A 24,388-nucleotide genomic window follows, 5' to 3' on the forward strand; every position below is an offset into this window, starting at 1 on the left:
GAATGGGAGGGGAGCAGAGACAGGCAAAGTCCTAATAGAAATACACGATTCTTTTCCCTTCTACTGAGAAATGTGTCTTATCTCTCTATCTCTATACAAGTGCCTGAACTCTTCTGAAACTCAACAAAAACAAAATCAAAATAAATAAGAAGGATCTCCGTACTTGAGAATTTACAGGGAAAGGGGGAAAAGAAAGCTCAGCTTTGTGGGATCGCCTGCATTGTCTGGAGAGTTTCTGCAGAAAGTTGTAGCACAGTTTCAAACGGTTGCAAATCACCCTGAAGCAGTTTTTCTCTCCCAGCAGTGTGTTGACAGTGGCTGCTGGAAAAGAAAAACATCCCTTGCTTTAAGACAAGCACAGCTAAAACTGGAAGCATGACTAAGATTTCTTTTCAAAATACGGGGAGATGAAACGTGGACACAGAGAAACCTCGGCGTCTTTGTTAAGGCATCGCTCTGCTTTCATTCTGAAAAACATATAACACGATTATGACAGCGTGCCACAGCCAAAGCACAGCATCTCCTTCCTTTCATGTAAGAGGAAGGATGAATATGTCAATTAGGACCAGAAAAAACGGTTTTGGAGCTGAATATCTGTTTCATGCCCAGGCTGCAATAGCTGAAGAGTTGCCTTACTGAGAGGTTTCTGCAGAACAACTTTTGTCATAGCTCTTCCCAAACAGAAATAAAAGCTTTTCTTCACCATGGTCACATAATCCTTCAAACAGCCTGAGGATTTCTGGGAAGAGATCTAAATGGCTCCATGTGTCTCTAACTGGTTGGACTTAAAATTCATATATTGGAGGAAGCTTCAGATTCTCCCAGAATTTTCTGGCCTGAGAAGCCAGATCCAAATCTTACTGCTGTCAATACCTGCAATTAATTGGTACAAATTTCAGGTTTAGAGAGAGCTTTGTGCTCTTGGATTTTTCCAAGAGGGAACCTAACAAATCAAGCAGAAAAGTTATAAAAGGAACAAAAGGAGAGAATCAATCAGAATGGGTTGACATTCAGTCGGTGATGTCCAAAAAGGGCACATCTGGGCTCTTACACTGCCACCAATGCAGAGAGCTACACTAAAGGCAATGGAAGGATTCGCTTCTCTTCCAGAGAACAGAGCTTCTCCCCATATTGGTATGCACAAGTTAGGGGTGACCTTAAGACACAAGTCTGTACATATCACTCACTTGTTGGATAAATCTCCCCTAAACAATATGAAAAAATGAAGAACTAATCTTTAAACTAATATGTGCTGAAATTGAAAAACACAACTGTCAGTCAAAGTGCTGACAGTGAGCAAAGGGATCCACAGTGTTGAAACAAGAGCTTATATCAATACTTGGTCTTCATCAGCCATCTATTTCAACACTTTGAACCTAGATAATTAAGGATTATATCCACCCAGGCAGTGCAAACCCATAAATACATCATTTCAGGAGCAATAAGATTAGCTGCAAGTATATTTTTTAGAATGTAATAGGCTAAGAACAAACAGAGCTGACTCTTACAGTAGCAGATGAATCTCTGTGAGATACCAAATGTGATGGATAGTGAGTCTGTGTTTGACTTACGGTACTTGCAGTCATGGCCAGTCCAGCCAGGGGGACACGTGCACTCTCCGGTGATGTGGTGACACAGAGCATCATTGCTACAGCTGCATTGCAGCTGGCAGTTTTGTCCATAGTATCCAACAGGGCACTCTGAAAACATAGGAGCAAACTGCAATTACACCTAGATAATAATTTGTCTGTCCTGGCAGCCTCAACACACTCATCTGGGGAAGGAGCTGTGCTCCAGCAGCATAGACTCGGGGTTTGAGGGTACTCTCATGATCTGTGATGGGTCTATGCAGACAGCGCTGATATCACTCTTTGTCCTCACACTTTAATACAGAATTAGTGCAATCAAGTAGCATTGATGCCTACATAACCCATGGGGTCAGTTGCTCAGCACCTCTCACCAAGCAATCCAAAATACAACGCAAATATTATAGCTACTAAATACTGCCTTTCTGACTAAATACGGCTTTAATTATAACATCAATTTGGGATGCAGTTTAGCCTTTCCTTGGTGTTTATCTGTTACCTGCCTATGTCTGAGAAACAGTGAAACCTGAGCTGGGGAACATCTCAGGCTGCAGAGTGCTTTATTTTGGGTCAGTGTCCCTAATGCCACAAACACCTCACAGAGCAGAAGGAAGGAAAAATCCACACCAGAAGCTGAATTTTCACCCTGGAATCATATTATCTCTGTGGAATGAAAGTGCTTTCAAGGGATATCTTCTGAAAGAGCCAACAGAACCCTACAGTGCCGCATGCAGGAATACATCTAAAGGCAGACACAAAGGCTCTCTTCCAGCTTGCCTTGCATGTCTGTTTTTTGGTTTGGTTTCTAATCCAGTAACACTGGGAGCATTTGGGTATATCTGAAAAATGAATTTCAACATTCAGCCAAGGAAAACCTAGACTGAAACCCAGGAGAAGGGGGCTGTATTTGTATTTCAGATGGGCTGGCTGCAGGAGGTGCTTTGAAGAGCTTTATTTCTAGCTGGTATGATTGGCATCCTGTTTTACACACTGAGCTCCACCTCCCACACAAATAGCAGAGGGGTATCCCCCGGCCCCTTGGCAGTGCAATGTCCTGGAGAATTTATTCACCCCTTTATCAATTTCCCAGAGTAATGCATTTCTTTTTGTTTCCCTCATTGATTCCAAGTCCTGTTCTGATTGGACCAAGTGACCTCCAGATGTATCTTCCAGCCTGAACCATATACCAAATCTCTGCAAGAGCTCCAAGGTCGCACTTCATGCACCCAGACCAGCATACAAATCACTGTTATTAACTGGAGTCAGGAGGACAGGATAGGATAACTGCATGGTGCTCTCTTTTTATGAGCAATCCCACTGAGTGGATGCCATAAGTTCTCCACCAAGACTCATCCTTTACCTGTACTTCAAGTAAAGTAGCAGCAGTTTTGGTGGAAAATGCCATAATCCAGCTCCTCACCCTACCAAAGCAAAGCACTCCCTACTTATCCTCACACAGAACATACCTCTCTCACACTTGGTACCGGTTTTCCCAGCTGGGCAGATACAACGCCCAGTCTCTGGGTCACAGGGTGCTCCCCCGCAGCTGCAGCTCTGCCTGCAGCCCACTCCAAAACTCCCAGGCTGGCAAGCTGTCCAGAGGAAACCCAAACAGATGATTAATACAGCAAAGCATTTGAAAGATAACATTCACCATTTACAGTAATTTTAAACAAAGCTGTGCTGGCACAGTGATCTATGTCAGCATCAATGTCTTGTTCTAACAACAGCTGTACTTTTTTATCTTCAGCTTCTGCATCTGAACGTAAGGTGCATGGAAAGCTTTCCCCCCATAGCGTGTACCTCTCAGGGAAACATGCAGTGAATACCTACAGGAGTTGCATTTCTCTCCATGGAAACCAGGTGGGCACAGATGCTTGCAGGCTCCCGTCTCATGGTCACACAAAACGTCGGTGGAACAGTTGCACCTCAGTTTGCAACCAGCCCCATAAAAGCCAGGTGTGCATGCTGGAAAATGCAAGTAAAGGCAAGGCGTGTGTGAAGAAATGGAAGAGGAGAATAAACTTAACAGAAGTCAGAACAGTAATTAGCAGAACTTGACACAAAAATCTACTGTAACATGTATTCCAGAGGTATTGATAATGAAATGGAAGCAACAATTAAACGCATGCACATGCACTGCAAAGAAATAATCATTCAAATGCAACCCAGAAACAGAATGGGAGTACTTGAAGCTATACTTGACTACTAGGATATGAAATATCATCACTCCCATTCTTCACCAAACTCCCAGAAGCAGTGCCATGAATCTGATGTGTTACTGTGTGCCCAGGGAGGCATTGTGAGGGAGAATATTGCTTTTCTCCAGTGCTGCCTATAGAGACATACAAACAGGAATGCAGAACACAATTCTCTCTGAACTGTGCACAAAACTACACAGAATAAGCTAAATTCAAACACCTGGAAAGCTAAAGGGAAAGCAATATTACAGAATCTATTTACAAATGATCCTGCTTGCATAAAACACAGTTTTTGCCACTTAAAGAGCAAAAGTGAAACCTCCCCCAATCTTCATCATTTAGGGTTGTAATAGAGTTTGGTTTCTAGATTTCTGTTGTCATTTCATCAGACTAAAGAACAGCACTGTTGCACTGTATTCCCAGCACTGTCCCTGCAGGCTCTGTGATATCAGGCACTCACAGAGTCCACGATATAAAAAATCAGAGACAAAATAATTAGTGGAATATGAATTTACCATTAGCAGCAGCACAATAAAGCATGTGGGAGGAGGAACAAGGAATGCAGACAGGACAAAGGAATAAGCAGACAGAGGGAACATCCCTTCCTGCTGTACCTTTTTGGCACTTCTTGCCGTGATACCCAGGCTTGCAGCTGCAGGTCCCGTTCTGTGCACTGCATCCCATCGCGTGCTCCTTCACACACTGACACTCCTGTGAGCAGCCTGTGCCGAAAACCCACCTGGGACAGGCTGCAGGCAGGTTAAAGGGAATTGTTAGGTCTGTAATTAGGCATGAATTATCTGAAATCACAAGAATTATCTACTTTTCTACGTCAGTGCCTATTAATGCGTGGGCATGTAAAATGCAGTTTATGTGACTCCTACATGAAGTAATTAATTCCATTCCAAGCAGTACGCGGCAAATGCAAGAACCAGAAATGTTTTGAAGCAAACTTGGTTAAGTTTTGGAATGAAAAATATTTGGATATAGGCCAGAACCAAAGTTTCATCACAAAAGAAATAATCAAGCAACTATTTTCTATCTTGTATGGGTTTCAGCCCTCCCCCCCCCCAAAAAAAAAAAAACAACAAAAACCACACACCATGAGTGCAAAGAAACTGGACTGCCTGTTTAACAACACTCTTGTGTTTTGATCCACTTTATTCCCATTTAACATTTGATTGCATTCACAATTATGCTTTTGAGTACCATAGTACCATAGAATCACAGTTGGAAAAGACCTCTAAGATCACCAAGTCCAACCCAATCCATCTCACTACTATGAGCATTCCCACTTCAGGACAAAACCTGGATGTTTCAGCTAGAAAATGCATGCAAGGAAGGAGAAAAAATTTAGGGAAAACTAATGTTTTCTCATATGAATTTCGACTTACCATAGGGTGAGCAGTGGAATCAGACTTAAACCTTATCCACCCCAACTTTAACATGCCCAGCCCAACCCCCTTACAGCCCTCACCTTTATGCATTAACAAACCTCAGCTCTTACAGCAAGGATTAATTGCTGCAGGCAAAGGTAAATGGAGTTTGTGGGGCCTCACAGAGTGTGTGAGAATTCTTCCATCTACTCTAGTCTTCTATCTTCTTCCATCCTCTCTAGTCACAGAGCTCATGGACTATGTCTATCCCCAGCATGAGCTCTCCTGCTAACACCACCTAGCAAGGTCTATCCCAAAGCCTTGCTCATTTTGGACAGATGTGGAATCTTTGTGAGTCTGCTATGCTGCACACATATTAAATAAACATATTAGCAAGGCTGCTGGGACTCACTGAGGTGGCAGAAGCGTCCATACAGCCCAGGATCACACAAGCAGGCTCCATACAGCCGGTGGCAGTGGCCGCTGTTGGCACAGTTGCATGTTTTGTTGCAGTTCTTCCCAAAAAATCCCTTGGGACAACCTTTGGAGTGAATAAATGCAGCAATGTATCAGTTGTTAAGGATTTAAATGAACACAAGGTCAGCTTTCTTTTAGAGGGTGTTACAGATAATAGCATGTTGGTGTTCTCAAGCTGAGCCTCTGCACAGGTCACTGGTGCAAAGCCCTTGCTCATCACTCAAGGCACTCCACGGGGCTGCGTTATGTCTCACCAAATAGAGACTATTTTCATGTGGCCAAGATGTACCACATGCCATATGACAGCCACACAGAAATAAAGGGAGATAGTGAGGCCTCAGGCTCACACTACACCTGGCGGGATGAGGGAGCTCATACCGTCTTCACAAAATGGCCCTTGGACTCCTGGTGGGCAGTGACACAGCCCTGTGATGGGATCACAGGAGCCTCCATTCTGGCATTTGCAGATACCGGCACAACCATCACCATACATCCCCTGGGAGCAAGCTGCAGGGAGAGCAGACAGAGTGAATGGGCCCCAACATCCCATCCCTGTGCTCCACATGGAGCAAAATGAGAATGCAGGCATCAGAATTGGGAAGAAAATAGTCCCTGTAGTCAAATGGACTCTGAGCAATGTCATAGTCATCCTATATATGGCAAAAACATTCACCTAATGTTTACTAGGTGATTATAAAGTGATATCTGAAACAACAAAGTTTGCGCAAGTGAAAAAATCAGTGAGGTACCCATACTCTCCCCTGTATATGCTTCACATAATTCATGGGCTCAGAACAATTGCCTAGGAAGTACCAAGCTTGAAAATACAGTACAGTCTTATACATTTGAAAATACATGTTTTAAAAACCTCCCATTCACCAATGGCCATCACAGAAATGTTGTGTTTTTGTTATACATTCTCTGAAATTCCACAGCTGATTGCATACAAAAGTGGGTCCACAACAGGATGGGACTCCTTCTTATTGCTCTGATTACTACAGTGCAAAAAAAAAGAAGTGGTAAAATAGAACACTGTTCCACTGTTTGCAGCTTGAGCCAATTGAGTAACTGCAGTTGCTGGAGTCATTTGACTTAACTGACATTTTATCAATGTACATTAAGAAACTTGACATTTCACATCCATTTTCATTTGGTTTCTGGGGTGTATTGTTATAGAAATATAGTTCCAGAGTTCTCAGCTATGTAGCATACCCTAAGCCCATGAACTATGCCATTCTTTTTTTCATTTTAGAAAGAAAGAAAAAAGAATGAAAGCCATCACATTTGGTTACTTCATACAGATTAGATGTTGTATTTATTCTTGTCAGTGCTTGCTTCATTGAACTGCAGGTATGGCTTAACACAGTTCCATTAGTCTGCATTCTCTAAATGCCAATGTTAAATTCCATAACATTACATGCACGGATATGTAGTGTAAATATAGAGCAAAAAATGTTATTATTATTTATGAAGCAAACTGAAGAATTTCCTGTCCTGAAATTTTTATAATCTCTACAGCACCATGAATGTCAGTGAAATCATCCTAACATGGCAGCCTGAGCAGTTGTAGGTACAAATCATCATTTTAATCCTACTCATTCCTATTCCTTCAGCTGTCCGTGGTGCTTACAAACCAAATCTAGATAGGTCTCTAGAAATAACTAAGGGCAGACTGATGATTTATGTCATTTTCAATCATTTTTGTCTCTGTGATGATGCCTTCTAAACAAGTAAGATGGTGATTAACCTGAGGATCACTGCCTATCGATGCAAAGTGATGTTATCTTTCCAGTTGGTAAACACGTATACTTCTGAAACAGAAAGTTCTTCTAGCAATAGGCAAGAATAAAGACAGTCACATCACTTGCCAGGACAGCCCTCCAAAACTCAGTTGGTCAAGGTGAGGAGCAGAGCACTGCAAGCACAAATTGAATAAGAATGGTTCCAACATGAGCACTTTGGATGGGGTACTACACTGCATGCAATGGCAGAGACCTCACTGCCTGAAGGTTTATTTCATTTGTTGTAGCATCCATACAATGTATACAGTGTCATACGATAATAAAATGTTGATCTGGAAGTGAAAAAGCTGCCCTCCTTAAAGAGCTTTTTGGATTAGAAGTACAACAGTTTATTCCTATTTCCTACCTATTTTAAGTGTCACAGCTCAAAGTCACTGCCTTTCAAATGAATTCAAAGCACTGTACTCACTTTCATTGCAGATGATGCCGGTCCATCCAGGTGAGCAAACACAGCCACTGTTCTCGCTGTTACATCTGCCTCCATTCATACAATCCTCACAGCTCAAGCTGCAGTCATTGCCAAAAGTGTTATCAAGGCAAACTGAAAGGAAAAAATACAGAAGGCTCAGTGAGCATCAGACAAAACACTTCTAGAGGCTCTTAGCTGTCCTTCCAGATGCACAAGTACAAAAGGGAATGTGCACGACATTGACAACCTGAAAATAAAAGCCTACTCAAGTCATTAATGTTCATGCTGGAAGCACAGCAAATATCACCAAGTTGTGCCAAATCGTACCCCCGGGTGGACATTCCCAAATTTTCTGCTTCAAATTTTAATCTGACTAAAATGAAAACCGGGACTGCAGCTGGGATGTATGCCCTTAAATACTGTGATTCCCCTTCAAAGAGCACTTAAAAGTACTTTTTAAGAGCAAATAGTTTGCCTTCAGAAAAACTGAAATTCGGCTAATGCTTAATATAATTGTATACAATGAAAAATATTTATTGGGAGAGATTCTTCTTGTGAGGCTCACCTTGTTCTGTGATTTTAGTAGGTGCATTCAGTGCTGTAAAGCACAGTCAAGCAATATTTTTAACAGCATAGTTTGAGCTATTCTAGGAAGACAAAGGATAACACACATTTATCATTCGCTTCTTGCCTCTTGGTTCTAGGAAGGGTTATTTCAGGCAGAAAAACTAAGAAATACAAAAATAAATTCCAGCTTCCCCATCCTGCCCTCCTTGTCTGCCCTACACACAGGTATGAGCACCCACAGGCTCACTCTCTTCTTCTCTCCTTGGGGGCTCTGTTGACAAAGGAAGAGAAAAATAAGGGCCTCCTGTTGATTGAGGTTTCTGTGCCTGATAATTTTGCCCACAGTGATCTCATTTACCAGTTTCCCAGCTGAATATCAGTGTTGCTGACTGTGCTCAGATGCAATGTGATCTGGGAGACCTAAATAGTTGTGTTCAGAAAAATAAGTGTTGATAATAGCTGAGACCAGTTCCTGGTTCATTGCCTGTAGGGCACAGTTCTCAAATGAGTAATAAGAGTTAATACAGAAGTCATGGGACATGTAACAAGCACCAGTGAGCTACCAGCACTCATCAAAAGGTGAGCGTTGGGTTTGAGCCCTTCCACAGTGCAGTTTCTATTTTTTGGGGAGGAACTGATGCTGTGTAGAGTGCGCAGTATGCAAAGTTTGAAGAAGCACAGGACATGGGATTCTGCACTCAGTCCTATGGCTGTGTGCATTCGTGGGCTCTGCTGCCTCATCTCTATGTAGTTACCTCACTGAGAATGTGCCTCAGCCACCAACAAAGATTCTCAACCTCCAGAGGAAAGTCATGTGGGATTTTTTTATTCACAAATAAGACTGTGCACTCACCGGCTCTGTGCACCAGCGTCAGCTCCCCTCGTTGCTCCTCATCCTTGCGTGGAGCCCCAAGCACGTAGTGCAGGAGTTGGGGGGCACCTCTGAACTGCAGCCCAGGAGCCCCTGCAAAGCCCGACACTGAAGAGTCCCCTCCTAACACTGACACAATGCATACAAGGTTAGAATGGCATCCCCAGACTTCCTCCCCGAAACCCATCTTGCATTTGTGCTTTGGTGCTGGGTGACTTCCCAGCTATGCTCTGGTATGTCCTGTTGCACTTGATTTGTTTTCTGGTTTATAGAGATGAACAGTTTTTGATGTGCAAAGTAAGAGAAAAGAAAACAGAATATTTCTCTTTCTTCTGGAAATAAACCCTGGACCTCAAACAAAACCATCCCTGTTACTGTGCCAGATTTTAAATTGGAGCTTAATTTTCCCCACCTGAAGTTCGTGATTGCTGATAGTGAGTGTGGGTCATTACTCTCACTCATCTGGGAGATGACAAAGACAGAGCAAGGCTGTCTGCCCATTTCCAAAAACTACAATTGAAGTCTTAACATGATAGGAAATCATGAACACATCTGAGAGCTCTCAAGTAGGGTTCCCAAAATCTCAGGATCCATGAAGATCCCATCTCTGAGTTCACAGTTGAGAAATACTGACCAGCCCTTCAGGATGCAATAAGAACTCACCGATGCAGGCACGGCGGTCAGTGCCCAGCCGGTACCCCTCCTTGCAGGCACATTCATATGATCCAAGGGAATTAATGCAGACGTGGTCACAGTTGCCATTCTCAAGACGACATTCATCCACGTCTAATAAACAGGTATAAAGGCTGGTTAGTGCCTCTATTGGGAGAGCACTCTCTGAACAGGGCCAGAGCTGTTCCAACCATAAGGAAACCAAGTTTTCTTAGTACTTTGGGGCTATTGAGTGTATTAAAACATTTCAGCTCAGCATGGAAGAGATCATTCCACCTATGTTTTTGCCTCAAGTGAAAACAGCTGCTCTAAGCTGTTAAGCTCTGTTGATCCTTTGGCTATTCTGAGGGCTCTCCTTTTGCAGAAGTAGTCTTTAAAACACATCCACATACAGCACATACAGAAAGAGGGGGAAAGGTCCCTGATTCATCTCCCATGGCCCATCCGTCCTTGCTGGATGTTGGCTTACTGCATTCCAGCATTACAAAGTAGAGATTTCCTTTTTAAACCTTACTGAGCTGAGCATGACCAGTGTGGGGCACTCACCGTCACAGCCGCAGCCATCGGCACTGGTCTGGAAGCCTGCTCTGCAAGTGCACTCGTAGCTGCCCACGTAGTTGATGCAGAACTGGGAACAGCATGACTCGCCAGTCTCGCACTCATCCACGTCTGCAAGGATGGAGCAGGTCAGTCATCCCTGGGCTGAGCTCTCACCCCAGCATCAGAACACAATGCATGTACATAGCAAGCAGCACTGCAATTTACTTTTAACCATTTGCACATTCATATGTTCAATATTCAACATCAGCAATGAAACAGAGCTCTAGCCTAACAGTGCTTCTGCTTGGGGGGGACCACTTAAAATGCTGATCTCCCTCCTATTTAATAGCTCCCTTTAAACACTGGATAGCCACTATGAGGTAGGTGACCCTGGAGCCTCCCCTTCGCCAGGCTGAGCAAAACCAGCTCCTTCAATCTTTCTTCTGAAGAGAGAAGCTCAATCCCTCTGAGCATCTTTGTGGCCCTCCTGAGGACCTGCTCCAACACCCCTTATGTCATTCTCATGTTGGAAACCCCAGGTCTGTATGCGGTACTGCTGCTGGCATCTCCTGAGGGCAGAGCCCTCTCCCTGTTGCTGCCCCTCTGCTGCTGCAGCCTAGGACACGTCGGTGTAAAGGACTGCAAGTGCACAATGCCGGCTCAAAGATGCAAGAATCAAGCTGCTATCTTCTGACTGCAGACTCCTGGCTGGTCTCCCTCTCCCCACCTGCTGCCCTGCTCAGTGGCCATTGAAGGCCATCTTGTCAATGCTGAGTTTGCAAAACCATTCTGAACGTTACCTAGGAAAAGAACCACAGATGGGAAAGGTCAGTGTCTCAATTAACCTTGGAGAGAGCACCAGCGTTATTAGGAAACACGGGCAGGAGAAAGAGGAGAAGGAAAATGTAATTAATCAGTCAAGGTGAGGAGGTCAGCACAAAAGTTATTAATGTAGGTTATTTGGACATGGAGTGTTTTCCAGAAATGTCAAAGCTGAGCTTCTCTGCACTTTGTCAGATGACACCTCACTCTGGGGTCTATTAGCAGCCTATTGTCTGTGTAGGAACGCGAAATGCGCACCCAAAAGAAGGAAATTTTTGCTGTTAAGAGTAACTTTGCACTTCCTCAGCCTTGCCAAGCTCTTCACCTCTGCTCTCGCTCCTTGGCAGGGTGGTTCTTACGTTGACATCTCCATTAGCAGATCACCACCTCCTCCTCAGCACAGGAACAGGGCTGAAGGAACCTTCTCAGCCCAACTCATTGGCTCAGGATCCATGTCTGCCTCCCTCTTTTATTCTTATTTTTTGTGCTCCAGCACCAGCCACACAGAATTGTGCTTTCCTCCTGCCCTGCTCATGCATCCTCCTGACTCTGGGTTTTTCTCTTTGCAGGATCTTTGTCCATGCTGTTCCCAGAGCTCCTGCTCCTTGCCCCTCTTTCCATCTAACTGTTCTTTTCCACAGTGCCTGCTCCTTTTCTTTTTTTTTCCTCTCTCTTCTTGTCTATTCCTTAAAATTTTAATGGCATAGCAATAATAGAATGAGACAGCATAGCAAAAGCTGTAAAGAAAAACAATCCTGTCATAAAATCATATAAAACATGAAGGAATTTTTAAGCTCGTCTTGAGTACTTCCTAAGTGACACTTCTCACAGCCAAGAGTGCAACCTCACCACTAAGCATGGAAACAGAACAACCTCTACAGCACAAAGCTGAGTCTGCACATGCAGCACTGCTGAAAAGCAGCTAACCTAATGCAGTTGCAACCTAATGCAGTTGTAACGCTCCCATCCTAAACTGGCTAGCAAGAGGAGAAAAGCAAAACAAAGCCTCAGCAATGCAATGCTTGGGCTGTATGTAGTGAGACATAGTCTTGACAGCATGAATTGTACCACTGGTTACCTGTGCATGCCTTGCCATCTGAGCTGAGCTCATAGCCGTCATGGCAGGAGCAGCGTGGCCCTGTTGCTGTGTGCTCGCAGCGGTGGGAGCAACCACCATTGTCCTGCTGGCAGGTGTCCACTATCTCCATTTCAATGCCTTGCAGAGAAACAAATAAAAGGGATGGTAAAAATAAGCACAAGTGGAGAGGTACTGGAGAATGAGCACTGCACAAGAAAGCATCCATGAACAAGCAAGCTGCTGGCTCCTTTTTTTTTCCTTCCAGCTTACCTGGAAGAGGGCATCAATTTGAGAAAGATATATGGAAGGCTACATCTAATCCATTGTGTGATTGTTTGCATCAGGGAGAAGAAATATAGGTTGTTGTCCAGTATGCTAAGTTGGGATTTACAGACCCAGACTTTATGCATTATCTTTGCCATTTACTTTGTCTTAGCTGTTCATTAGTAAAACACGGATTTCCCTATGCCACTGGGGATGAGAGAATAAACAAAGCATGTGAATTGCTCAAACACTGCGATAATCCTGATCATAAAAATATGCAGAGTGTTTGTGTTTGTATTGCTTACTCCATAGCTTTGTGCATCAGGCACAGAGAATCGCCATCCACAGAGACCTGCTGAACACTGAGGTAAAACTATGATACATTATATACTATTACATTGGTTTCAATGCACATTGCTATTTTCAAAGTGATTTTCATCCTTATTAAATATTTCTTACATGCAGATTCTTGAAGTACACATTCACTCTCTGGCACATGAATGTTTTCCTAAGGAAATGCTGCTGAAAGTTCCTGCTCTGTATTATTGGACTGAATGATCACTGCCCATCTCTGCTAAAAGAGGTCAAGCTTTTGTCTGTATTTTAGCGAGCTTATGTTCAGCCCATAATAATATCAACTCTTTCACACCATCTCCTTTATTAATCTAAATTTACCCTTAAGGACTGCACAGGAATCACCTACCAACAAGCCAACTCTCTGCTCAAGGAGAGCACTGCAGCTTAGGAAACCCTGCTGTGTGCATAGGGAAGAAAACAGGGCTCACTGTTATCTTAGCTTGGGAAATTTTAGTTGTTCCAATATATACATATATATATATATATATATGTATATATATATATATTCATTCTAAATCTTGTTTTATTTCGCCTTCTTAAGCATCTACTTAATAATGTCAATAATCTCTGCAGAAACATGAGCAAACCTATGGAGATGAAGACAAAAGCAGAATGTCATGTTGGTTGTCTTCTGCATCAGACTAGGCATGTAAGAAAATAGGGAGAGGGAGGGCAGAAATGAATACATTTCACAGAACAGCAATATTTTGGTGGTGTTGGAATAGAATTCACCAGGCTCTGAAGATAAACCAACAGGGAGATTTGCTCTTTGAAATGCAGTAATTAAGGTCAGTGAACAGAGGCTTAGGAAGGTATCAACCTGCAAAAATGGCAATAGCAGAAGATGAAGAAAATAATATTAAGCTTGAGTTTTTGCATACATTTATTTTGCTGGGAGTGTTAATCCAACTGAATTAAAAATGAAGCATAGCAGTTGGCAGATAAGACGGCCTGAAAGGCAGAGCTGTAAAGCTGTCACTTACGGTAGCACTGCTTCCCATCAGCCCCCAGCTCGAAGCCGGGATTACAGACACAGGTGAAGGATCCCAGCATGTTCACACAGCGATGAGCACACCTGGCTGTCCCTTCTGCACACTCATCAATGTCTAGGAAGCAGAGAGAAAGGCAAAGACATTAAAAAAAATACTGCCCTACAGTCACATGGATGTCTTTCTAGATGTCCAGTGGAAAGAGCATCTTGATGTGAGTCTGCAAACGACAGCATCTGATGGATCCAGGAGCACTGAACTCACAGCAATACTCTCCAAAATAATGCCTTTTTCTACTCTGTGCTGACCTTGAGCCCCTAAGCATGAATTTTTACATCAGATATCATATTTACTGTATCAGTATGAGGGTAGCTCTGAAAGTAATGCCTCCTATTTTATTATGTTGGCTCATGATGTCAGAAGCAGATGGTGCTGGTGTGCTCCATCCAGAGAATATGGCACTCATTGACATTCATAGACATTTGTTGAACATTTATGGAGACCAAATGGTGAACATGAGCAAAGTGAGGCCGTGGATGGTGTGTTTCAGCAGGGGCAGCAGTGACATGAAAGACAACCCAGGATCCAGATGGCCATGCATAGCTGTCACACCATACAATGAGAAGCATCTCATCATGGTGGTGACTATGTTGAAAAACAGTGGTTTGTAGCTGAGAACTTGCTCTATTAAGCAGCATTATTGTGCTCTTTGTATCTGTTGTAGTTTCCATGGCAACAAATAGAAGGCATTACTTTTGAAGCAACCAACATAACTTCTCTGTATTTCCTCTAACAAGAGCAATGGTACCAGACGCCAAGTAAGAACTCAGATAAAAGTCCTATCTCCCACAACCCTAAAATTAGCATTAGGTCCTCATGGCCATTACATTCAAATTAATGGAACAGGAAATATCTGATTATTTCCTGAATGTTAAATGATTTGGAATAAATGGCAGCAAGTACGATGGAGACAGATCCTCTCTGTCACATCCACAAATCCTGAAGTTCCTTCTGCAGAGAGGAATCCTCTCTCATCAGAAGGAAAAATAGAAAAGGCAAGGAGCTGTATATGGGGAATGACATGCCACTAAAGGCATCTATCTTCCTAAAATCTCAGTGGGAGAGCAGGACAAGGGAAGGGAAGGGAACCTTATTTGTACTAGATAGTGCTGCCATGTAGCACAGCTGCACACCCTCAGCCTGTATGCAGACACAGCACACGCCTACCCACCTCCTGCTTCTGCTTTGGTTCTGACATTACACTTGCAAAATGCAGATTATACCCTGCAATCATCCTGGGACAGAGCACTTCATGTCCAGGAGGGGATGCCAGGCATGCAGTTCCTTGCTCTTTACTCCAGAAAACATCTAACAGCTCCTCTCCATATGTGCTGTAATCAGTCCCGTGCTCACAGACTCCTGCACTTGAACACAAGCAGCTTTACGAATGCAATCAGCCTACTTGCAAAAAGAAGCCCCAGGCAGTGCAAACACCACAGACTGACCCATGAAGATTTCAGGATGAATGACAGCTGCTCTGAAGTGGCCATGTGTGCAGCTGCTGTTCAAAATAAAATGAATTATTTCTCCTTATTCTGTAATAAAATGTCAATTTGCAAGTAGAAAAATGTTGGCAAATGCTGGAGTTCTTTTCTTATGCTTTTCAAATAGAAAAAAAAAAATATTAGAGAACCATTCCACCACCACCATGCTGCACTCATTTCTTCATATCTGATAAACACGGCTAATAGCTAAAGCATGACACCTCCCTGCCCTGCTTTTCCTTTTAGCTCAGGTTCCAGAGAGTCAGATACCAGCTTGAATTTGGCAAATAAAATAAACGTGGTACAGTTCCTAAGAAAAACATATATATATATGTATATTCATATTAGGAAATGAATCCTGATGACTTATGACTGCTGCCATGGGGTCAGAAAGAAAATTTGTTCCAGTATATAACATTGCCAGTTATCTAGTGCTTTATTTTATACATAAATTAACAGAACTGTCAACATTTATTCAAGATAAAATGAGGAATATGCTGACCCCAGTATCAAACTCACTGCTGTTTCCACTGATTAATCATCACCATACAGTCTACATTACTTGAAAATACTTTCCGGTATTGAAAATGCTTTTTCAGTAACCTTACACATATGAGTCATCCCAACAGGATCACCAAGGTGCACTGTGCTCCTCAAAGAAGGGTTTACAGGCAGCTGAGTAAAATATTTTGTATGGAACCAGCATCCTGTACAGACACCAGTACAGATATGACACAGCAAGCCTAGTATTGGTAAAATCTTGGCCAGGTGTTCAAAAAGAGGAGTTTAAAATTAATGTCTGAAAGCGCGCCCTGATCCCAACAAGGCTGTTAGAAACCTGCGCATCATGATCCATGGGTGCTTTGTGCTTCATTGAACTGATAAATTCTTGCTTCCAAGCACCATATTGAAGAGAAAAGCTGTAATTTTGATTTCTAATTCCCACACATTTCAGGTCATAAATGCTTCAGATCCCTTTGAAAATCCCAGCCTAAATGCAGGACTTTGGAATTCAACTTTTTAAGCTCCTCTCTTTGGAAAAAGTAGACTTTGTGATTTCTTTCTTCATAGTACTTTCTTTATGAATATGGAAACAGTTCTCCAGCTAAAAAGCCCTTTGAATTCTAAATAGGTTTTCAGTGACCTGGTTCAAAGTGTTACCTGAACCAGTTTCTCAGGAGCTGTATCTGGGGCATTATTTTAAAGGGACACTACAGGAATAACACTACAGCACTGAGAAATCACACTGCTAGAGACAATGATTGATGAGATCATGGAGTAATTACCATTATGAAGGTGCCCCTCCAAGACTACTGGCTGATGTAACTATCACAAAGAGAAATGCTGCTTCAAAAAAAAACGTGTACGTGTTTGTCCAACATATTTCTTTTAATTCAAAACCCAGCAAGCCAAAGCACCAAACAATCTCTTTCCTTCTAATAGAGTCCACAGTTTCTTACCTAAGCAGGACTTCTTGTCTGTAGAAAGATAATACCCTGGGTGACACTCGCATTTGGCAGTTCCTCTCTCATTTTGACAGATTTGTGAGCATCCTCCATTCCCACTTGTGCAGGGGTCTATCACTGAAACCAATTAGAGCACACTGTCAGCTTAAAGGTCACGCTTGTGCCTGGAAACAGTCTTACCTGCCATCGTTGCAACCAACAGCTGAGATTACGGTACTGTGAAAGATTAGATTGAAAAAAATATCTGACAGGAGTTGGGGTATGGTTAAATCCGTTGTTTTTCTGTCTGCTATTTTCTCTGATCCTGGACAGCATTTTCCACAGATCAGCAGCACTGTAAACTGATGGAAATTGTGGTTGTAGTACTCCCTGGAAGCAGGATGGGAGAATACATTTTATCCTTATTTTACCATAGCAGAGCAGGTTTCAGGAGTTGCTCTAAACAACAGCAATTAGTAACCCAATGTTGGAACCCATAAGCACACTCAACAAGGAAATTTGCCAAAGAATAGCATGTATGTAGAAGTCTCCAGAGAAAACACTCACTGAAGAGCACCAGAAGACCTCCTTCAGTCTAACAACATGTGGCATTAATGTTATACATCAAGGTTTTTCACTCGTTTTCAGCAATAACATGCAATTTCAAGGATAAGCAGTTCTAAGTGATGAGTACTTAAAAATACATTTATAAAGTGCCTGCAGAAGTCTCCACCTCAAAGACTTCACTGTGGTTAATATGTTTATTTCTGGAGCGCGTGGCTGCTGGAAGCAAAATAATGTGTTTGCACAAAGAATTTGTCCATATACAAACTGGCCTACTGGGACGGCTTGGATGGGATGATTTGGGTTAAGAGCCAGAGTTTTCATACAAAAATCTGACATTATGAACAAGGCTGTGTTCCAGTGTGGAGTTCAGTTACATCAACACACGGTGAATAACAGCATGTAGGTAAATGTGTCCTTTAGAGTTCTAAACCATTGAAAAATTAAGGCTATTTCCTTACAGTTCAAGCTGTAACATAGTTTTAGCTTCTTACTAATAACTGACTGATTTGAAACATTGGACCAGCACTCCACAGTTGCCTCCAGCCTGACTTCTCCTTCACTTGTCCTTCATCTCAAGTTCTATTCAGGGGAACTTCTGGAGGGGAACTGGGAAGGAAAGCCAACATCAGCTGAAGGTGTTTTCCTCTAGACTTTGCCCCATTGGCTACCCACTTATATACTTATATGTATAGCTATGAAGAAGAAGGTGCTGGGGCAACAAGACCCATATTTTATAGAGGTACTTTAAAAATGGTGGCGTATTTTTTTCCCAATGTCCTCTAAGTTTTGCTTTTTTTATCCTATATGTGGCCACTGGCATTTTATGTCACTGCTTGCAGCAGAGGACACTGCCCCAGAACACCTTCAAATTTCCTCATTTCACCTCCTGACATCCCAAAAACACAGCCACTGGAGTGTGCAGGCTGAGAATTTGACAAGATAGCATAAAATAATATCACAGTTAAGGATTTAGAACTGAATTTTTCTGTTGGACTTTCAGCACGATAGGTTGCAAATAGGTTTTCAAGGGACAGCAGCACTTCATCTTATGTGACACTTTCAAGGCTGACAGCTTGGCTCTGCAGTTAAACAGTTGCCTGTCTACAAAGGATTTAGCTTCAAGCAAGAACTTGTTCCCTGACTGATACCAAATATTATTTGTTGATTCTTTTTTATTATTATTATTTGGATAAATTAAGTGAAATCACTATCAAACAGCATCTGTTAAACCTACATATTATAAAGGTTTTCAGAGCATCCAAAGCTTTAATTTGAGAATGATTACAGCATAGAGTAAGACTTGTAATAATCTGTGACATGACAACAAGCAAACAACAAATTATAGGGTACATGGTAGTAAAATGTAGTAATTTGAATAAAAAATAGCAGCCTTGGAAGTCCCTAGACAAGATAAAAATCTGTAAAGGAAAGAGATTTTCAGGAGATAAAGCAACCACAGATTGACTTGTTTTACTTGCTTTTGTTTCACTCTGACATATCTGTTCCTTGCTGTCACAGGCAGGTTTCAGGAAAAGCTAGAAACATCTCATTAGTGTTCTTTCTTCTACGCATTTGTCTCATATTGTCTGACTTGTTAACATTATTGGGTAACAGGCGACACCCTATGAAACTCTATTCCAAGCTGTTAAATGTTCAAAAAACAAAGACCAGGAAAACCCCAAACAATCCCAAAACTGATCTGTTTCCAGGCTGTCCTGAGACATAGAATCATATCATAGGATCATAGAACGGCCTGGATTGAAAGAGACCACAATGCTTGTCCAGTTTCCACCCCATGCTACATGCAGGGTCACCAACCACCAGACCAGGCTGCCCAGAGCCACATCCAGCCTGGCCTTGAATGCCTCCAGGGATGGGGCATCTACAACCTCCTTGGGCAACCTGAAAGAGTGACACCAAGGCACTGGTTTGAGGCAGCAACAACGCTCTTGGGAAAGCATGTGCTGCATGTGCTGGGAACCCTTCCAGACCTTCACTGCAAGGTTGCAAAGGATATGGTCTAGTTCTCCAGTCCTATTGGTTATGAACTCTAGAACAGCAAAAGAAGAAGAACTGGATCTCGTCATAGTCTGCTTGCTCGTGGCAACTGTGACTTTACACAGGAGAAAATATAAAGTGGTCAGTGCTAAAATTTCTTTCTCCTGGAGGAGTGAGAGCTGGGAATGGAAACAGCGGTTATTTATACATAGGAAATTCAGAGTTGATTGAGAAGTATATATGTCCTCATCACTCCTGGATAGCCCAATGGAGAACTCACTCTAGCAGAGATCTCATACAGCCTGTGCCTTTACACAAGTACCAGTGTTGTTGCAGATCCCATCCATACACATCTGGTGCTCCAACCCTACACCACTCTGATTCTTCACAACTCCATCTCATTGCTGTGGCTATATGGGGAAAGCTGCATGCTGCTAGGCTTGGACATTCCCCCACTGCCTCTCAGGGTCCTGGCTGCAGTTTCAGCCCTGGGATGACAGCCCTAATTGTCAGTCCAATGCACTCGTGGCCACTTTATTCTCATTTGTTCTGTAAAAACCTTGTCCATCAGCTTAACTAGCACTTTTCTCCCCTGGGTGTTTACTTTTTAAGGCATTTATGGGAGAAAAGCATCCCACTTCATTTTGCCAGCTAAGCTCCTCTTACAAGACAAATCCTCCTTCCTCTGCCCACAGCTGCTCTCCTGGAGAGGCTGTGCTGCTCCATTTCAATTTCCATCACCTTGCATGCCATTTACCAACAGGCTCCAGCTCAATTCTGACCTGCAGATACAGCCGTTGTTCAGGAATTCCAGTGGTGAAGCTCACACAGGCCAGAGCCTGAGGCCAAGCACTCTGCACACCACGGGAGCTGACGGCAGGATTTACTCACACTTTGTACACAGCATAAAAAAGCCCTGAGGAGAAACAGAGCCATATGGAAACAGTTTTGTGATGGGAGTTTTAGCAAAATAAATCCTTAAATTTGGACCTTTCTCAGGCACATCCAAGGTGCCACACGTGTGCACAATTGTCATGATGTGGGGGGAGGTTTGATTTTAAAAATGATGGATTCTGTTAAAGAAAAAAGGCAACAATCAAACTCAAAGGTATCAGTGCCATTCTACTTGCAAGCGCTCTGTAGCCTAAAGGGAAGGAATGAATCAGGCTGTGATTAGGAGCAAGATAAGCCAAAATCAGACACAGAAAAGACATCATGTAGGAGAAAACTGAGAGGCCAACTCTATATACAACCTGATGAGTAAGGAAATGTTAGGATTAAAACGTGACTGTGTTCCTCACTTATGCCATTGCTGTCAGAGTGTAACAAGCGGCCAGGAGTCCACGAGGGCAGAAGCTCTGTGATCATGAACAAAGACAAACTTCACGCTTCAGCTACATGTCATTTTTTTCACCATTGTTTATATGAAATGGGATGAATGCACACAGTCCTGCACTTCCTACATTCTCACCAAGCTTTCACTGCACACCTATCCCATTCCCTGCATCCCATTCACAGGGCTGCCTGGCACCAGTGTTGGCCAAAGGCAGTGAGTAGAGGGAGATGCGACTGAAGTGCAGCCACCCTTTGATCTGACGGCAACAAAAGGCCCAAGGGTCTGCCAGTGGAAGGAGGGGGAAACAGAGCAGCCCCACTGGCATTGCCCATTGGTATTTTTTCAGTCTCTGAAGGACTGTAGCATAGACACATGGAATAAACAACAAGGACTGAGATGGACTTGAGCACATCTGAAGATACCTCTCCTTTCACCCAGGCAAATTAATATTCTTTCTGTTCAGCATAGACCCCCAGCCTCTAGAGAAACATTTCTCTTCCTGCCAAAACATGTTAGCACACACCCACACCTATCTGCACACTGCATATAAAAATAAGATTGGTCCTCTGAACCTGTTATTGTGCTGCACACACGTACGTGTGAGTGTGTGCAGGGCTGCATCTATCCATACTAACAGCAGGGATGTATTATGCTCTCCATCAATGGCTGGAAAGGCTATTTTGTCCTCCATGGAAGGCATCACACTCTGGCCCCAATGATGCCAGCAAAGAGCTTTGACATTTCTATTATTAATATTAGCATATATTCAGTTATCTGTCATAGATATTCAGAAAACATTAGCCACAAAAGCTGCTGTAGGAGGCATTTCACCCTATGCTATCCATTAGCAGACAATTAGTTTCAGCATGGCAAAAAAAAAAGCCAAGCTTTGACCTGCAGTATACATTTCTCAACATGTTATTGCCTAAAAAATGTAAAAAAAAAACCCTAAGCACAGAACTCTTGTTAGAAGACAACTAGTAGCAATGGAGTCAGAGCACGCAGCCTCCTTCTGCCTGTGTTTTTCACCAACTCAAATTATAACAAGAATGTAACCAGACAAACTGTACTTCTACTTCTGTGGTAAAACAAGGTTATAGATTTGTAGAGATATCTTCTTTGTTATTTCCCCTATTAAGAGTCACAGTGTGTGAAAGCCTCCACAAAACCTGCATCCCAACAGCTTTCCTACACAGGGAAGACATCAAAGATAACAGCTGGCGCCAGAGATGAATTGGGCTCCAAAGCCTGTGTTCTGCTTTCTCTTCTTGTACTTCAAACAAGAATAAATTCCAGTGAAAACAATGAATTTACATCAATCCAAAAGCACAGCCTGATGCTGAAATAAATATGTTTTCTATCTGAATTTCTGCTTTCCAGACACCAGCTGGTTAAACTTTAATGAAGTTAAATTTGTGATATTAGCATAGTCAAGGCACTGACAACCAAACAGAAGAAATGGACACTGTTACCTTTGGTTATTCTAATTGCCTAGTAGGTAGTGAATTCTCAGCCTGACACTTATAACTAAAAATGAACTCAGAATCGAGCAAAATTTTGGGTGCAAAATGCTAAAGGGCAAAATGAGCATTGTAAAAGATGGGAGTATGACACAACACAGTCAGAGATCATGAAAAGATTCAAGAAGAAAGCATTTTGTTCTCGGATGCTATATATCTCTGAAGATAGTAACCCACTTTAGAAGTTATTCGTCCTGCAGAATAAGCAGAAGTTTCTCATGAGAAAAGAAGAAATGACAAAGAGGTTTCTTCAGATCGCTCTGAGGCTCATGCTGGTGCTGTCCCAGGGGCAGTAGGGTCCCAAACACACTATGATGATGCAATAGGAGGCCTGGACTTGCTGCAAACAATTTCAGCAGTTTTCTATGCAACATTGTGGTAAAGAAGACTGCCTATACCAGGTTTCCAAGTCTGATGTGTGCTGAATATCTTAGAAGAGATATCCCCTTTCCTATGTATGGGAGACTTCCAAGCCATTGAGGCTTCAATATCTGCTTCCCTCAAGTCATTTTGGCACACTGCTCCTTGAAATGTAGCATTTCCAAAAACGGAAAGAAGGAACAAAACAGAAATCTGAGCTGGGTGCATCTGAAATCCTGTCTAAAGGGATCCTTGTTTCTAATTTCTGTAGCGGAGATAATAACCTCCAATAAGCAGCTCATTTCCAGAATGTAGACCCTTTTTATTCTTTGTATGTTTGAGAGGCTGTTACATCCTCTAACATATTCTTCTAACAGATTCTCTTGCTATTATGAACCCCACTGGAAATGTTAGATGTTCTGCTCAGCTGCACTAGGTTGAAGGAGATGCGCACTGCTCCTTTTACCCCTTGATCAGATGAGTGCTCAAAATGCAGAAACTGGAGCAGCAGGCCATGACAGCCCCATCCCCACCTGCACCTGGACAGCATGAGCTGCTCGTGCCCAAATCCCTGGGCTGTAAAATGGTTTTATATGAAATGCTTCTCCCTGTCCTCATCAGCCAGCATCTGTCTTGTGCTCCAGCACATGAGAGTTTATTATATCCGTTTATTTTCGTTTCCTGTCTAAATAGCTGAAATGGAACTCAATATTCCCTGCTCAGTATTGTGTACATTCATTACCACGATAGCAACTGTCTGTAACTTCCTTCTGTCTCTCCTCTCAGGATTTATTTCTGTTTCTCTTAGATAATTTCTGAGATACTGAGTTGAACATTGTGTTAAGTATTTTTAATAACTGCTTTTCAGTGCTTACATTCCCAAAATGAAAACTCACTTTCTGCTTATGTTCATAGCTAGGAAAATGTAAAACTAAGCTTCATGACTGGTGCCAAGAGCAAACCACTATAGACTACCCACAGAAGGCTGTGAGCATTATAAAGGTAAACTCATTTAATCCCCTCAGTCTCTACTTTTTGTACTTATCCTTCACTTCTCGATCACTTCTCCCCCTAAGCCACATTAGTCATTTTTAGTATAAAATTCCCTCTCCACACTGCCGAAAATTAGACTATTCAGAGAGAGCAAAACAATTCAAATATCCCATCTTTCACTTTTCTGTCATACCTGGTCACATCTGATCAGGGAAAGATGAATTTCTCTCTCTTCTAGTAATTCATAGGAAAACCCCTCTGCTTCTGGGTAAATATGAGCCATTTTGCTTTTGTCTTAAATTAATTTATTTCTCATACCCTTGTGTTTCCTCACACATACGCTCTCCAACTGAGAGAGAAAAGAAAAGATTCAGACTTGGCCATATTTTTAATAGCAGTTCATTACCAAAATGCTGAAACCCAACAAACCTGAAATGGTAAGTTCCTTAAATGAAGAAAAAAATGCTATGACCGCAGCCTGAACATGAGTTCATTCTGTGTTCTGGGTGCATCAGTAAATTTATTGCTGTGATAATACAAGAAATGATGAATGACATATTTGGCTGAATTTAAGCATAACCGAGGGAATTCACTCCAGCACAGAAACAATGACA

General features: G+C 42.5%; 1 protein-coding gene across 50 annotated transcripts in view; it reads right to left on the reverse strand.

Annotated features, from left to right (window-relative positions):
- LOC107318346 (uncharacterized) overlaps nt 1-24,388 on the reverse strand; it is a 183,110-nt gene that overhangs the window by 56,143 nt on the left and 102,579 nt on the right. For 32 of the 50 annotated variants that reach the window (XR_014933382.1, XR_014933374.1, XR_014933377.1 and 29 more), the window contains 13 exons: nt 17,016-17,138; nt 14,006-14,128; nt 12,402-12,539; nt 10,508-10,630; nt 9,953-10,075; nt 9,272-9,418; nt 7,852-7,983; nt 6,019-6,147; nt 5,576-5,704; nt 4,402-4,536; nt 3,420-3,554; nt 3,053-3,178; nt 1,572-1,700 (listed from right to left, as the gene is read on the reverse strand). Coding sequence is in view for 2 of the 50 variants with exons in the window: in XM_085513309.1 (XP_085369435.1) it covers nt 1,572-1,700; nt 3,053-3,178; nt 3,420-3,554; nt 4,402-4,536; nt 5,576-5,704; nt 6,019-6,147; nt 7,852-7,983; nt 9,272-9,418; nt 9,953-10,075; nt 10,508-10,630; nt 12,402-12,539; nt 14,006-14,128; nt 17,016-17,138 (1,692 nt within the window). In the remaining 48 variants the exon portion in view is untranslated. The remainder of the gene's footprint in view (nt 1-1,571; nt 1,701-3,052; nt 3,179-3,419; nt 3,555-4,401; nt 4,537-5,575; nt 5,705-6,018; nt 6,148-7,851; nt 7,984-9,271; nt 9,419-9,952; nt 10,076-10,507; nt 10,631-12,401; nt 12,540-14,005; nt 14,129-17,015; nt 17,139-24,388) is intronic. The other 18 variants (XR_014933380.1, XR_014933395.1, XR_014933394.1 and 15 more) reach the window with 1 other exon arrangement.

The sequence above is a fragment of the Coturnix japonica genome, chromosome 12 (assembly GCF_054131305.1).
Source record: "Coturnix japonica strain WE chromosome 12, WE-NBRP24, whole genome shotgun sequence".
Lineage (NCBI taxonomy): Eukaryota > Metazoa > Chordata > Aves > Galliformes > Phasianidae > Coturnix > Coturnix japonica.